This window comes from Galeopterus variegatus, unplaced genomic scaffold (assembly GCF_000696425.1).
Source record: "Galeopterus variegatus unplaced genomic scaffold, G_variegatus-3.0.2 Scaffold227, whole genome shotgun sequence".
Taxonomy (NCBI): domain Eukaryota; kingdom Metazoa; phylum Chordata; class Mammalia; order Dermoptera; family Cynocephalidae; genus Galeopterus; species Galeopterus variegatus.
The window spans coordinates 662,522-678,862 of NW_007726338.1; the positions used below are offsets into that span (position 1 = coordinate 662,522).

Genomic DNA, 16,341 nt, shown 5'->3' on the forward strand with positions numbered 1-16,341 from the left:
ATTCTTCTCTTAGGATAAATTCCTAGAATTGAAATTGCTGGAAGAAAGGGGATTTGAGTAAATGAAGGTGCTGGGATTCCCATCTAAATATGCCCGTCTGACTCTGGAGCCTGGATGTTAATAACCATGCCATTGATATCATATTGAATAAAAATCATGGTAGCTAGAGGCAGCCATGTGGTTTCCAGCTGGCTTAGGCATGTGGGCTGTATGTCTTAATGATTAACAGGTCAGGTCCAGAATTTAAAAAAAAAAAAATTAGAGTCATGGGTCTGCAAATTATCAGCTGTGTGATTTTCAACAATTTTCTCAAATATTTATGCCTCAGTTTCCTCATCTGTTAAGTGGGGACAATAATTCTCATCTTAAAGTGTTGTTATTTATTCAGTAAATATTTATCCAGCTCCTATTACTCACTGGCCTCCGAGCTAAGAGTTGACAGTCTAGAAAGGAAGGGAGATTATTAATAAATAATCACATGAATACAGAATTACAAACTGTGTTAGGATGAGAAGCATAGGATGCTGTGAGAATGAGTAACGGAGATCTGATGTTTTTTGAGTGAGGAAGATTAAGTGAGGTGTGAGTTGAGATATGAAAGATTTGTAGGAGCTAACTAGGTCAAGGTGGGGGGCACGAGGGCCTTCCCGTGGAGGGAACAACAGGTACAAAAAATGGCCTTTTGAAGATGGAATGGCATCGTATCCCACTTTCTTTCTCACCTTACTTCCCTTGAACTTGTAGTTCCTTCTGGACATCTCTCTCCTGAGATCTGATCTTCCCCCTTGCTTTGTTTCTCTCCTCATTTGGCTCTTAGTTTAAATGACCATCTCTCAGTTGGTTAGAGTGCAGCCTTATAACACCAAGGTCAGGGTTTGGATCCCCATACAGACCGCCAAAAAAAATAAAAAAGATATTTCCTTAGGCCTTCACTTATGATTCTTAATCCTAAATCACTGTCCCTTGCCAATCGCTTTATACCTTATTTTATTTTCTTCATAACACCTACCGCTGATTCAAAAGTTCATATTCATTTGTTTAAAGTCTCTGGATGTAAGCTCCAAGTGGGCAGAAATGTATTTATTTTCCTTCCTGCAGATTTAAATGCTGAATTCTCAGTGCCCAGCACACCGAAGTCGTCCAATGCATGCTTGTTTAAAGGAACTGTGCTTGGCTCAAAGTCTGCGCTTGGCAAAAGCTACAAGCGAGAGCCGAGAAGCTGGGTGCGGAGGCGGGGCACAGACCTCAGCCTCCGGGCGCAGCAAGCAGAGCGGTCACGTGTGCACCGGACCAGCGCGGGGGGCGTGGCGGGGCCTGGCCGTCCACCCGGAACCCAAGAGCTGCGCCTGCCGTGGTTTCCGGCCTGGCGGACACTTCCCGCGGAGGGACTGTGCCGTGGCACCCGGCGAGACCAAGGAGGACGTGGAGGCCTGAGAGCAGCGACGATGGACGACCACAGCCTGGAGGAGTTCCGCCGGCGCTGGCAGGAGGAGCTGGCGCAGGCCCAGGCGCAGAGGAAGCGGAGGCGGCCCGAGGCTGCCGAGCGGCGGCCGCGGCGGCTAGAGGTGGCCCCCGGGCGCGGCGAGCAGGCCTCGGGGTACCTGGCGCTAGCCCAGGGTCTTCTGGAGGGCGCGGGGCGGCCCCCGGCGGCGCGGGCGACTCGGGCCGAGAGGCAGGACGCAGCGAGCCGTTCCCGCTCTCCTCCAGCCCGCGAGAGCGCGGGGGGCGGGGAGCAGCTGGTGGACCAGCTCATCCGCGACCTGGTGAGTGGCGGTCGCCCCCTGCCGAGGCTCAGGCCGGCCCCCGCCCGCGGAACAAACCCACAATGAGTTAGAAAGTAACTCTGCCTGTGTGCCGCCAGTTGTTGAAAGAAAAGAGTAGACGTACATACACCTCTGTTTGTGTATACGTAGGGTCTCTCTGGAAGCAGCCGTTCTCAACCGGGAGCGATTTTGTCTCCCATATTTGGCAGTCTGCAGACATTTGGGGGTTCCTCAGCGCGGGTGTATGTGCGCTAATGAACATATAGTGAGTAGAGGCCTGGGATGCTCGTGAACATCCTATAATGCAAAGGACAGCACCCACTAAAAATGTCAATAAATATGAACTTGAGAAATCCCGCTTTTGGAAGATACCTAAATTTTTTTTTTTTTTTTTTTTTTTTTAAAGATGACCGGTAAGGGGATCTTAACCCTTAACTTGGTGGTGTCAGCACCACGCTCAGCCAGTGAGCCAACTGGCCATCCCTACATGGGATCCGAACCGGGGGCTTGGTGTCACCAGCACCGCACTCTCCCGAATGAGCCACAGGCCGGCCCGAAGATACCTAAACTTTTAACAAAGGTTGCCTTTGGAGAGGAGGACCCAGGAAATGGAAGAAATTTTAACTTTTCTCTGTATACTCTTTGTACTATTTAACTTTTTAAACTGTGCATGTATTACTTAAAAAAAAAAATGAAGCAGAAAAAAAAAAGGGAGGAGTTCTTTGGGCCCTACCATTAGGATAGATAGGTACTTTTTTGTGGGGCATGGGTCCCTTGGAGGATCTGGAGGAAGTTTTTTTTTTGGTGGCTGGCCGGTTTGAGGATCTGAACCCGTGACCTTGGTATATTACAAGGCTGCACCCCGACCAGCTGAGCTAACTGGCCAGCCTTTGGAAGAGTCTTTATCCTTAAAAATAGTCCCGTTCACAAATATGGGAGAATCAAGATCACCAGAAATGCATCCATGGCCCCCAGGTTGAGTTAGGACAAGACAGGAGATTTTTTTTTTTTTTTTTTTTTTTTTTTTAAAAGATGACCGGTAAGGGGATCTTAACCCTTGACTTGGTGTTGTCAGCACCACGCTCAGCCAGTGAGCGAACCGGCCATCCCTATATGGGATCCGAACCCGGGGCCTTGGTGTTATCAGCACCGCACTCTACCGAGTGAGCCACGGGCCGGCCCAAGACAGGAGATTTTAATGGTTTAATTTAAATTAGGCTCCAAGGAAACCCCTACAGTTTTCAGTTGGGAATAATTCTTCAATAATGGCTAATTTTATGTAATATGTAGTTTTATTCAACTAACAATAATTACTATTTGAGCTTTTACCAAGTATCTGGTCCTGTGCTCTGCATTAATTCTAGTACATCAGTCCTGTGAGGTAATTATTATCTCTCCTTTTACAAGCGAAGACACTCAGATTTTCTGTAATTTTCCAAGGGTTACCCAGCTGATAAATTCTGGGAATTGAATTTGGATCCAGGTCTTTTGGATGCTAAATTTCACCAGGTGAAACTTGAGTTGGTATAAGAATCACCGAAGGCCTTTGTTGAAATACTGGTACAGGTTCTGACCCTCTCCTCTCCAGACCTGCTGAATCAACCTCCAGGGGCGGACCCTGAAAGCTGATGATTGGAATGATCAGGCAAGTTTAAGACATTGTACTCTAGTGTATGGCCTTCTTCAGTTTAAAGTCCTGATTCTCAAAGCTTTCCAGCCCCAACACTTTTTTTTTTTTTTTTTTTTTTTTTTTTTTTTTTTGTCTTTTTTCGTGTCCGGCAACGGATCGCAACCCTCAGTGTCGCACCCGTACCGGACTGGGACCGGCAACGGGATCACAACCCTCGGTGTTGCGCCCATACCTCGCTCAGCCAGTGAGCGGGAACCGGTCTGTATGTGGGATCCGAACCCTCGGCGGGAGCGCCGCCACGCTCCCAAGCGGCGCACTGTAGCAGTGCGCCACCGGGCCGGCCCCAGCCACAACACTTCTGAAGGACAGTCATTGATACCAAAAATCATGGTAAATCAAATATAGTATTCTAAAAATGGAAGGGACCTGCCTTCCAGGATCCAGGGGGCACATCTGTTAGATTTGGTGAAACGGAGAAAAGAGAGACCTGAGTCAGGAACCATTTCAGCCTAAAGGTTTATTCCACTAATATGGAGGGGAGACTGAACCAGATCAGTTCCCACAAACTAAGGAAAGCATGGGGTTTATAAGATTTTTAGGGAGGGTTCAGACAGAGTAATGGGCAGTTTCAAAATCAGTGGTATACAAGATGACACAGCCCTTGTGGTCCAATGACATCTGGTAGGTTTAGTCATAGGCTCTTGATTAGCCACTATCTCAGTACAAAGCATTCCAGCCCGAAGAGGAGGGGGAGAAGAGGCAAAGTTTCTTAACCTGGCTGTGCTGATGTTAAACTAGCCATGAGGCCTAATAACATCAGAATCTAAGTTTCGTACTGTTTGGCTGTGCTGATGTTAAACTAGCCATGAGGCCTAATAACATCAGAATCTAAGTTTCGTACTAGTTGGGAAAAGCCTATACTGTCTTCCCTGGAATACTTGACTATGGTCTCTGCCCCATTCAGAATCACCACTTTAGGTACTACTAGGCCGGCTGTACTATGAACAGCATCCGACATTCAGGCCACCTCTAATTTTTAAAAATACTTAGCAATCATCATTAACAGTACTATAAATAAAGTAATAATTCATTGTATGTTTACATACTGTCTCACTGATACTGTCTTAAGGGTTCAGAGACATTATCTTTAGTTCTCCTAACAACCCTCTCCACTGGCTATTTTCAACCCTATTTGGTAGATGAGCATTAGGAAAGTAACTGATTTTTTAAAGGACTGGAAACCCACCCAATGTCTTCAGTCCGCTAAACGATGGTTAACGTTTATAGAAAAGGCTTGCATTCCTAACGTCAGTGGTTTCAAGCTCCAAAGCCCACAGGGGTCAGGCAGGTAATGCAAATGACTGAGGTAGGCTAGGCATTGCATATGTGTTTCCTAGCTCATCAGGTGATTTGTTATGCATCTTTTCCAGATTCAGTCATAGTTTTATAACTATTTGTTTCATAGTGGCAACTGTTCTTTTTGTCATATTAAACATGTCAGGTAGTATAGGAATTGTCTGTATTGAAACACGGCCATCTTGGTCTTGTTTTCCCACTTTTTAAAGTTTTTTTAAAAAATCACACTGTGTTGAAGCATACAAATCATAAATGCACAGCTCAATGAATTTTCAAGAGTGTACACATCCAGATCATAGAACGGCATTACCAGCATTTCAGACACTGCCCCCTCCCATTCTCTTCCACCTGAGAGTAACCACTTCTCTGACTTCTAACGCCACATTTTAATTTCTGTTTTTGAACTATATATAAGTGGAATAATGTAGCATATATTCTTTTATGTCTGGGTTTTGGTGCACAGCATTATGCATGAAGTTGATTCCTTTGAATATATCACATTTATTCATCCTGTTAATGGGCATTATTGATAACTAGTTTAACAGCCAGTTTGAGGCTACGAAGAATAGTGCTACTGTGAACGTTTTGATCATCTTTTGGTACATACACACATTATCTTGGATAGTTATGTAGGAGTGGAATTGCTGGGTCATAAGGTACGTATATCTCAGCCTTAGTAGATATTGACAGTTTTCCAAATGGTTGTACTGGTTTTCTCATTTGTGATAGTAACCTGAGTATGTGGAATATAATATTTCACTGTCGTCTTTACTGTAGATAAAACAACACCCAACTAAGATGACATGGCAACTGAACTTGACCCCAGCATGGGTGAGATGATAGTGACAAACTGGGAAATACATGCCATGGCTGGGCCAAAGGTGGTAGCCACTGCCCATGTCAGTTGGTGGTTGCCATGTAGGAATGTGGTTCTAGTGTTGAAAGGTCTTTGGATGTTTTTTTGATTGAGAATATTCATTTTTATGTGAACTCTATCAGTTTTTGCTGCATTATACAATTACCTCAAAACTTTGGCTTAAAACAACCACCATTTATTTAGCTCACTATTTTGTATGGTGGCAGTTTGGTCTGGGCATGGGTGGGCTGACTCATGCATCTGAGGTTAGCTGCTGGTCACCTAGGCAGCTCTGTTTCTGGGGGTTGGCTGGTTGTTGGATGTATGCATGTGCATGGGTATATGTGTGTATCTGGATTATACATTTCATCATCCAGCAGCTTAGCCCCAGGTAGGCTTTTTCAGAGTCATGAGAGCAGCAAGCGGGCAAGCGCCAATGCCAAGTGCTTTTGAAGTCTGCCTAGATCGTGTTTGTTGTTGTTACAATGGCCAAAGCAAGGCATATGGTGAAGCCCAGAGTCAGTGTGGACTTACCCAAGTGCCTGGATACAGGGAGGCATGTACAAATGAGGGGTCATTACTACAACAATCTACCCCACAAACTCTTTCCATTTTTAATTGTTGGTAACTACTACAAAAAAATAATGTTTTAGGTGCTAACACTGCAGGTTAAACAAAACCTGTCTGTGGGCTAGATCTGCCTTGAGTCACCAAGTTTGTGATCTTTGTCTTGTGTCTTCCCAAGAATCCTTGCTTGATCCATGGGTGACTCCTGAAAAGGAATATTTGGTTCCATTTGGGCCTCCTCAGAAACTCTGACAGGTTGATCCAGTTGACATGAAAAGGATATTTTAAAAAGAAATCTGGTACTACTTTCTAACACCTCCCCCTGCCACCTTTTCTCCACCCTTTGGCACACTCTATTATATTGGTGCATTCAATTGTATTTTTGGTGCAATTTCTTTCACTTCACAGTCAGTCTCATCGCTAGAGTGAGAACAACTAATAAGTTAGCAATCAAGAGTGAAGTTGTCTATTGATGGGTAGGTGAACAGTGCTGCCTTGGATTGTCAGTGGCTGGGTATAGGCCAGATCCTTTGATGGACAAACACAGCGGAAAAGAAAACTTAGAAATGCCTCCTTCTGAACCTCATCTTCTTTTAAAGCTTTGAATAATAGTTCTTAGAACCCATCTCTTTTTAGGTGATGAGTTGAGAGTAACTAAATTGACACTTGACAGTCCTTTCACTATGTGATTAAACTAGTAAATGAGATGACACACCCCTGGTCAGAATTTCAGAGGTAGCAGGCACTTTCTCTCTCTTGCATTCCCCTCTCACTATAAACTCAGGCTTGGAGATAGTGGAGCCACCTGAGTGTAATTACAAGTTTGCTTCTTTCTTCAGTGTGGTGTTTGTGATATCCAATTGCTTGTTCCCATTTTTATTTAGGTGGTGTTTCGGGACTCTGGGCTGTGAGCAACAAGTACCCAACTCAAACTGGCTTAGAAAACCAAAACTGGAATCTATGTTTCATGTTATTGAAAATTCCAGGTGATAATGCTTGTTCTGGGTGGTTACGTAATGTAACCAGAAATTTCTCTCTTAAGTTCTGCTTTCCTTTTGTTGGCTTTATTCATAGGTAGGCTCTCCCCTCTTGGGGGCAAAATGACTATCAGCAACTCCAATCTTACATTTTATCAGCTTTAGCAACTCTGGGGCAAAGAAAGTATCTTTTTTGTTTCATGCCGCAAAAGCTATATGCAGCTCAGTTCTTATCGGCCCACACTGGGTCATGTGTTCGTCTTTGAGCCAATCACTGATTCAAATGGCCAGACTTGTATCTAGTGCTTACTCCTGAAACTAAGTGTGGGGTCAGCCCCACCTAAATCATGTTGACTAGGAATGAGAGCAGGATGGTTTCCTAGAAAAAAAGAAGAGGGGATAGATATCAGGCAGGAAATAACAGCAACAACAGATGTCCACTTTAAGTGGGTGTTTGAAGTAGCACTAACTATAGGAATACGTGTTTTCTATTCATCCATCATATAGTTATTAATCAGGTAGGTTCTGGGGTATCAGCAGTAAATAGAACAGACATAGTCCCTGTCCTCAGAGAACCTAGAATCTTGTTTCTTTTTACTAAAAGAATGGCATTAATGGAGACAGGATAGTCCCTGGTTGTTGGTTTGGGTTCTGGAGGGGGGTAGACCCCAGTTCACATTCAGGCTCTGCTACTAACCAGCTGTTTAACCTTGGGCAAGTTAACTTACTCTGCCTTATCTGTCAAATGAGGATGATGTTAGTACCTCTCTTGTGAAAAGGCAATGAAATAGGACAAGGAGCATACTTAGTATCAAGCCTTGCCTATGGTAAGTGGCCAATAAATTTAAGCTGGTGCTATTATGATCATTGTATTATGTAACTTCCTCTTTCCCAAAACTTATCACTGATAAATCCCTAGCTTCCCTTCCTCTTGGACTGGGAATCCCTGGAATGCAAGATCTGTTGTCTCACCCACTCTTTTACCCCCACCTATTCTCCTCAGTGCAGTATTCATCTTGGTAACTGCTTGTTACCCATGGGTAACTGCTTCTAACAGCAACCTTATAAAGAGGCTCTAGGGTTGTTAGAACCCTTGTGAACATTCAAAGCATCCTTCAAGCTTAAGATTTGGGTTTTCAGATCTGCTAAAAGTTTTGATACTGCTGGCCAATATTTATTACTCACTATGTCAATATTTAACCTGTCATAGTCTGCATCTGTGTTGTCAACAAGATTGAGTTAATGGCTTAACTTTCTTCTGTTTTTAAATTAGAAACAATCAGGAAGCTCCCTAATGTGAACACTCCTGCTCTGGCTAATATGAAATGAGATGGCACATCGAATCCAATGTGAACTCATGAATTGGCTTACCTGGAATGAATTCCCTTCCTCTTGGCTGTCTTTTGCCTTCCTTGTGAGGCTCATCTTGAATTCCATCTCCTATGTTAATTCTTCCCTGATTCCTCAGCCTAATTTTTCCCTTTCCCCCAACTAAAAAGTTCTTATTGTTAGTGCCATTCATGTTTTCATGTTATTCCTGAATTAGCAGTCTCTACTTGGGTACATTTTGAAATGGTCTCTGTGTATACTAGAACAACTTGTAACTTAGGTCATGTCTTCGATGGAAGGTTCTGCTGCTTGAAGCAGCTTGGGCTTCATTGATTTCATTCCACAAATATTCATTAAGTGGCTTCTTAGTACCAGGCACTGTGCTAGGCACTGAAGATATAGCAGTGAACAAGACAAAAAAAATCTATGCACTTATATAACTTACATTCTGGGGCAGAGGGAGTTAGACAGTGGACAGATAATTATCAGGTAATAAATGCTCTGGAGACAAAGCAGGTAGAGGGCATAACGTGTGTCTGTGTTGGGAGAGGGTCTATAATTTTAAATAGTGCTATCCATGAAGGCCTTTCTGGGAAGATCACTTTCCATGGAAGACATATAGGAGGTGAGGGAGCAAGCATATAGAGGTCTGGGTGAGGGGATTCTAGGCTTCTAGGCAGAGACTATCAAGGGTAAAGATGTTATGGGGGCCAGGGCCAGCCAGACTCATGGGCATGTGACCTGTGTGGTCACACCGACCCCCATGCTCAGAAGGTGCCTGCATTTGGTTTAATGCTCTGTCTTGAAATTCTTCATTTTTGACCAAGGGTCCCCACATTCTTGTTTCACACTGAGCCCCACAAATTATGTTGCTGATCCTGATGGTGGGAATGGCTTGAAGTGTTTGGTACCCTTGATGTGAAAATATTTACTCTTTACACAAACAAATGCACACCCATACCTAGTACCCCTTTGGCACCTGGAGCTTGTGAAGAGGGAGCTCCTCCTCCTCCTGCCTTCTCTCCTGGCTGCAGCGTTAAGCTAAGTTTAAGACTAAAAGGGGCCTTTGAAAGCACAGGCCCAGGCTGTCTTGCTTCACACTGACTTCCTTCATTGCCACACCCAGCCTTCTGGGATTCCCCCCAGCCCTCGCCGCCCTCCCCCCTCAAGTTCTGTATTGGCGTTTTCTACCTCCTTCCCTTGCCAGTGTCCCTAGGGGAATTATTCCAGTAGGTGGTGAACGAGAATGTAACTTGAAGTTGTAAAGCTTATTCTCATAAAAAAATGATAAATCCCATGGGCATTTATTGTGCATCTACTATGTGCCAGGCACTGGGCTGTTTAGATTCTGTTGTGTTACAGTTCAGTTATATCATGTGTAAATGCAATCAGCAAATATTTATTGAGTACCTTTTGCTCTTCCTCATAGCTGGCCATGAGGATTAGGTTAAATGTTAAGAGAGAAATTGACTTTTTTGTGGACTGCTTGGAAGCTTAACCACTCTTTATAGCATTGTTTCTTTGGAGAAATGATTTCCAAGTTCTATATAGCTGACTTACTAATGAACTTGGGAATATCTTAGGGGATTATCTATATTGCCTTTTGTAGTCTCCTGTATTTATTCCATTTTACAGGATGATGATTTATATTTATAAAAGATTTTAGCTCTTTTGGTGTAGATACCATTTCTTATACATTTGCTAACAGTGCCTCCCCTCACCCCCAGCACCTGGCATGGCCTTGAATTCAGATAGTGTTTTGAACATAAATTACCTTATTTAAAAAATGTATTGTTTTTCCATGTCTGAAAATGTTGTGTGCTCACTGTAGAAATATTTAAGAAATTCAGAAGAATAGTGTTGTGAGGCACCCTCCTGCAAGAATGCACTTACACTCCACTCGTGCAGAAAATGGCAGTTTATTCACTCCAGCTGGCCAGCAACCATCTCCCAAGGAGCAACTAAGGAAGAGCGGCCTTGGGCCTTGGTGTTTTTAAAGGCAAAAACTACATCCCATTGGCACACAGGTTTGTCCAGGTGCACAAAGCAAGCTAGGGAGCTAGGTTACAGAAGCCAAGAATGAGCCATTAGGGCAATCAGGCACCCAACTTTTCATTGTGTATGTTCCCATGTAATAATTCACTGTATATGGTTCCTGTTCCCATGTAATAGTTTACTGTGTATGGCTCCTGTTTCTATGCAATGGCTTTTGTTTCTATGAGAAGGTTAAGGGTTTCTCATGCAGAAGGCAGGGGTAGTCTGCAGGTCATATGGGGTAAAATGGAGTTACTTAGGTTAAGCAAGCAATTCTACAGAAGCAGATAGCATACATTATGAGGGTGTAGGGAGCTCTATTTTAATAGAAAGAAGGAAACAAATTTCTCAGTGTCATTGCTCAGAGGCTACCACTGTTAACATGTTGGTGTACTTTTTAAAAAATTATGTATTTAAAAAAATTTTAAGGGCCGGCCCGGTGGCGCACTCGGTAGAGTGCGGCGCTTGGGAGCGTGGCGGTGCTCCCGCCGAGGGTTTGGATCCCATATACAGACTGGTCCGCTCACTGGTTGAGCGCAGTGCGGGCGCAACACACAGGGTTGTGATCCCGTTGCCGGTCGCGGTACGGGTGCGACACTGAGGGTTGCGATCCCGTTACCGGTCGCGAAAAAAGACAAAAAGGAAAAAAAAATTTTAATTGTACATATTTATAGGAGTACTGTATGTTGTTTCAATATGTGCGTATATTGTAAAATGGTTCACTTAAAGTAGATAACATATCCACCATCTAAACATTTATCTTTTCTTTGTGATAATTACATTCAAGATCCTCTTTTCTAACTATTTAGAAATATACAATACAATATTATTAGTCAGCCTAGAATGCCAGAATTTATTTTTCCTATCTACCTGTAACTTTGTACTAGTTAATCCACTGCTTTGCCTTCCACTTTGCCCTGCTTCCCCTCCCAGCCTCTGGTAACCATTATTCTACTCTCTACTTCTATGAGAACCACTTTTTTTTTTTTTTTTTTTATTCCACATATGAGTGAGATCATGTGGTATTTTTGGCGTACTTCTGACATCCTTTTTTCCTTTGTGTATGTAAGAATATGTATTTTGAGACAAATTGAGGATTATAAATTATTGCCTATTTATCTTAACAGTGTTTCTGACTTTATTTTTCCAACCAATTTTTTCCTTCTCAAGAAGATGCAGGTGAAACTGGAACTTATCCATTCCTGATTGAGATTGTGCACGTTGGCTCTGCTCAGCTTTTGCAGTATGTGGAAAGTTGAGATGAACTCTTTTAGAAAATAGTCTCAGTCACAGGTTTAGTAGAAATGTTATTACAAATCTCTTACTTGAACTGGAGGTGATTTTTTCAGTGTCTTAACACACTGCCTAGAGAGATCTTTCGTGTTCTGTTTGACCTGGAGATGTACATTGGGAACAAAAGTCTTAAGTTAGTTTCTTCACTTTTTACTGATTTGGCTCTTAGTAATTATTCATTCTTTTATTAAACAAGAGAAGACATTAAATTTTTAACAGTAAGGCACAAAACCAATCCATTTACAGAATTAGTCTTATATTAGCACATAGGAGAACAAATCAGCCTCCCTGGGGATGGATCTATTTGCAATTTCTCTTAGCATTTTTGGAGTAAGTCCAGTAAGCTTTGGGAAAATGTAGAATTCACTGACTTTAAATTAACAAAGTAACATGACCCGTTTGTGTTTTTTTTTCCTCCTTGATTGGGAAAGAGGGAATGGATTGATTTTTATATCTGCCTATGATTTAAGGTTGTGGTTTTCAACTTTTAGTGTGGATGAGGATCCCCTGAGAAAGAGGCACTTGAGGCCCACCCCTGGAAATTCAGGGCAGTAAGTATGGGTGGGACCCTGGGCTGGCTTGCTTGCTTTTTTTTTTTTAATACTCCACAGGTGATTTTAATGTATAATACAGGACAAGAGTCACCAGTAGTGGAGAATCAATATCTGAGCCATTGTCAAACAATTCAAAGCCAGGTTGCATGTTATCAAAAAGATGCTTTCTCTTAAATTTGAAGGAATGTAAATACTTTGAATTTATCAGTCTTCTGTAGCATAAATTTGGCCAGTCTCACATTGCTGGGTGCTATTAAATTAATGCAAAATTATTCTCTCTCTCTCTAAACATTGTTGTCACATTGATTTTTCTACATTGGACCAAGTTTCCCTGTATTAATATTGCCATCGTCTTTGGTTTCTTTTCTTCCTTCTGGAAATATCTTTGTTTTTGAAACGCCAAGTTGTCTGTTTTTATGGTTTTATATTTATTTATTTATTTATTTTTGGCAGCTGGACAGTACCGGGATCAAACCTGGGACCTTGGTGTTATCAGCACCATATTCTAACCAACTGAGCTAACTGGCCAGCCCCATTTTTATGTTTTTAAGTCAGTATAGATATAGAGTTGGGTTAATGTGGCCCATTACTTTTTGGATGGCTGTGTGCTTCGTAGTAGTCTAGGTGGAAGTCCGCTAGCATTTTTTAGACGACAAGGTATTTCACTGTACACTAGAAGCAAGTAGTATTTTTTTTTACCTACATTTATGAATTGTGGGAAGTACCAGATCAGAGTGCTTAAGACATTCTGTTGCTGTTAGGATTTACTAATGATTACTGGTCTACAGCTTTTATCCAGAGTGTTGCTTCATATCCTTGTCAATCATGCATACCTATGAAAGAATTGTGTTTTCAAACACAGGGTCAGACATGCTTGTAACTCTCAATCTTTTGTAAGGTGTTCCCAAATGCTATCTTATTAATTACAACAAACTGAAGTTTATGAATCATTTACTCAACTTTGAAGTTACTCTAGTTGGTTGCTTGGTTGGTATAATAATAATGTCACTCTCAATTATCTGCATTGCATATGCCTCCTTGAATAGAGGAGAGGGAAGGAGATTACCTAGACTAATGTTGCTGGAGTTGTGCATAAGAACCCTTGGGAATGTATTGAACACAGGACTGTCATGGGTCACATCTGTTGCTTTGGAAAAAAAGATAGGACTTTACACAAAACAGACTCTGAGATGGAGATTTGAGGTAGGTGGATTAGTAGGTCAGCCTTTCAGAAAGGTCCTGAATTGAGGTAAGGGGGCCAGGCTTTTCCTGCCAGGCATTGCCTAATCAATGGATGCAGACTGCTCTCCGGGAGAGCATGTAACTTGGGTGAGGTGGTTCATTTGGCCAAGGGTGGTGCCTAGGAAGGGACTCAGCTGTGAGCCAGCAACAGGCAGATTCTCATCAGGGGATATGAGCGTCTTGGGCCCAAAGGGACAACCTGTGTGACCCACCACAGCATCCACTACCAGAGCCACTGATAGACTGTCTTGCCAAAATTATTCCAAGCATGCAGAATGAAACCACCATTTGTTCTCCTGACCTTGTGTGTCTGCATATTTCTTAAGATGTGGGCCTTCATTTAATGCATTGTTTTTTGTTTTTTCTCTGCCATTTCCCAACCAGCGGTAGCAACAGGGAAGGTCATCTACAGGAAAGTCTGGTGCTTGATCTGTTTTGGATTGTCCAGCCTGGGGGTCTCTGGTTTTTGCTGCAGTGGCCATAACACCACTGATTCGTCATTTGCAGCCTGCTGGGTTACATTCTTTGTATCTGCTGTGCACCAGAGCAAAGCTTTCTTGAGTTATTACTGTGACATAACCTTTAAAATTGATGATTTTTTAAAAGTCCTCTTGGAAAAGTTCTGTTGTGTGGATATTTCCAGTGTTCAGATATCTGAGTAATTTAGCCTCTGCTCTACTGTCCCCTTTCTGCTACTGTTATAGGCTGTCATCTGCTCCTAGTATGACAAGGGGAGACAACTTTTTCCTGTGTAAACAACAAGCTGGTTTAGGAGTACCATGGAATGTGGACCAAATCAACAAATATTTGTTTGAAAAAAAAAAGGGGGGGGGGGGAGCTGGAGTTGCTCCAAGAAAAGAAAATAGCAATATTATCAATCATTCATTGCATGCTTAGCCCTGGTACTTGTGCAAAGCTCTTTTCATGTATTATTTCATTTTATTCTTATAACATACCTATTTCATAGGATAGTTTTATCTGTTTTACAAATGAGGAAGCTCAGACGCACTTAGCCTGGTCACTTGGCTAGTAAGGTGGCAAAACTGGGCTTATCAGTTTGAATCTTTGCTCTGAGCCTCAATGCTATGCTGCATCCTGGAGGCTATGGTGGTTGGAGTCAAGGAGGATGGGGGCAGGGTTGGGATTATACTAAGATAGAGGCCCTGTCTTCCAGGATGAGAATGCTAACTGAATAGGCAAAAGACGGAAGGCTATTGCCACCAGATGTGTGGCTTTTCTGCACCAGAATAAGTAAAAAAAAAAGAAAGAAAGAAAAGAAAAGAAAATGATGTCTGATGCCTCATCAGGGAGAGGAGTGTCAAGTCCAGAAACTAGTTCGAGAATGGGACCGAATTGCATCCTGAGTGGACTGATTAAAGAAAGGAATGCCTGATAAGTCTCTAACAGTGGAAAGCTAAATGAGCCTTCAGTTTGAATGAGTGCAGGCTTTTCTTTGCTTTTGTTCTGGTTGTATGCAGATAAGGAACATTATTTTCTTGTTTCTTTACCAAATGGGTAAAGTAGGCTTCTCCACTACACCATAGTCAAAATAATCTAAAAGAGAAAGTAGGAGGAATTCCATCCAGGTTGCAGATGATAGTCTCGGCTTGTGTGTAGCTTTCCTGGACTGGCAGTAACTCCCTCCAGTGTTGTGTTTGAGACTCAAGTGGTATCTGGGCCAAGAGAGGAAGTGATGCATCATTTTCTTGATGAGGGAAGCTGATCAGTAGTGGGAGGGGACCTAGCCTGACACTGAACCAATGCCTTTATTTTTTTAGGCAAGGACCCCTCTGCCTTCTAATTACATTTGCAGATTTTTTCCTTTTTTTTTTTTTTTTTTTTTTGTATGGCCAACATTTCTCTCCTGATTTAACATTCTGTCCCCTGTTTGCCCACAGAGAACTGTCAACTCTTACTCTTCTTTCCTCTAGAGATCCTTCTTGGCCCTTGTACTTAGCTTTGCACTGTTTTTTGCAGTTGAATACCACATTTCCTTCTTATGCTCCGGATTATGTTTTAGTCTCAGACTCCTAAATGAGCAGAAACATGATTCCAGAAAAATTTTGACCCTGAATCTCGGTTGGGTCTAAATCAGTGCTCATATTCTCTTAAAAATGCTGAGACTATTTTCTATTTTGAGTCTGCAGTCTTGCAGTACATATACTGCTGTATTTGAGTGATTTGCTTGCAACCAATAAGTCAGTGATGTCAGCCAAAGCTTATTAAAAATGAATTTTATTAAGCAAGGTCTATTGGGATAGAGTGTAGCTTTCCCTAGCTTTGCAGAGGTACATACCAAAACAGGCTTTGGCACGTGGATTTGGGAACAGGCAGAGGGGTACCTGTGCACACTTGGCTTTTTTCTGTCTCACTCTCATATTTCTTTGTGCTACCAGGATTGTCATGACAGCTTTATCTCTCAAATAAAGCCTGTTACCTCATCTCTAATTGCTTATCCAAAGGCAGGCGAGCTCTAATTTCTCTGCATTAATAAATGACACCGAAGAAGAACTGCTTTGTTTGCACTGGCTCACTAGGTTAACCAGCGTAAGCCCCTGAGAGCATTAGGAAACCTTGCACTTCTCCGGCAGCCAAGGAGAGGTGGTGTTCGCCTCAATCAAGAGCAGCGTTCCATTTATTTACTTTTTGCTCATGTTCACGGCCCAATTCTCTTCCCGATGAAAGCACTTGAGTGACCTAGGTCGGCATTCCTCCAGCTGTGGGTGCTCACTCCCCTCCA

General features: G+C 42.6%; 1 protein-coding gene across 1 annotated transcript in view; it reads left to right on the forward strand.

Moving 5' to 3' along the window:
• The first annotated feature begins 1,371 nt into the window (after nucleotides 1-1,371).
• Nucleotides 1,372-16,341, forward strand: part of FBXW8 (F-box and WD repeat domain containing 8) — a 116,237-nt gene continuing 101,267 nt past the window's right edge. The window contains exon 1 of the mRNA XM_008566166.1: nucleotides 1,372-1,763. Within this exon, the coding sequence (XP_008564388.1) occupies nucleotides 1,446-1,763 (318 nt within the window). The 5' untranslated portion in view covers nucleotides 1,372-1,445. The remainder of the gene's footprint in view (nucleotides 1,764-16,341) is intronic.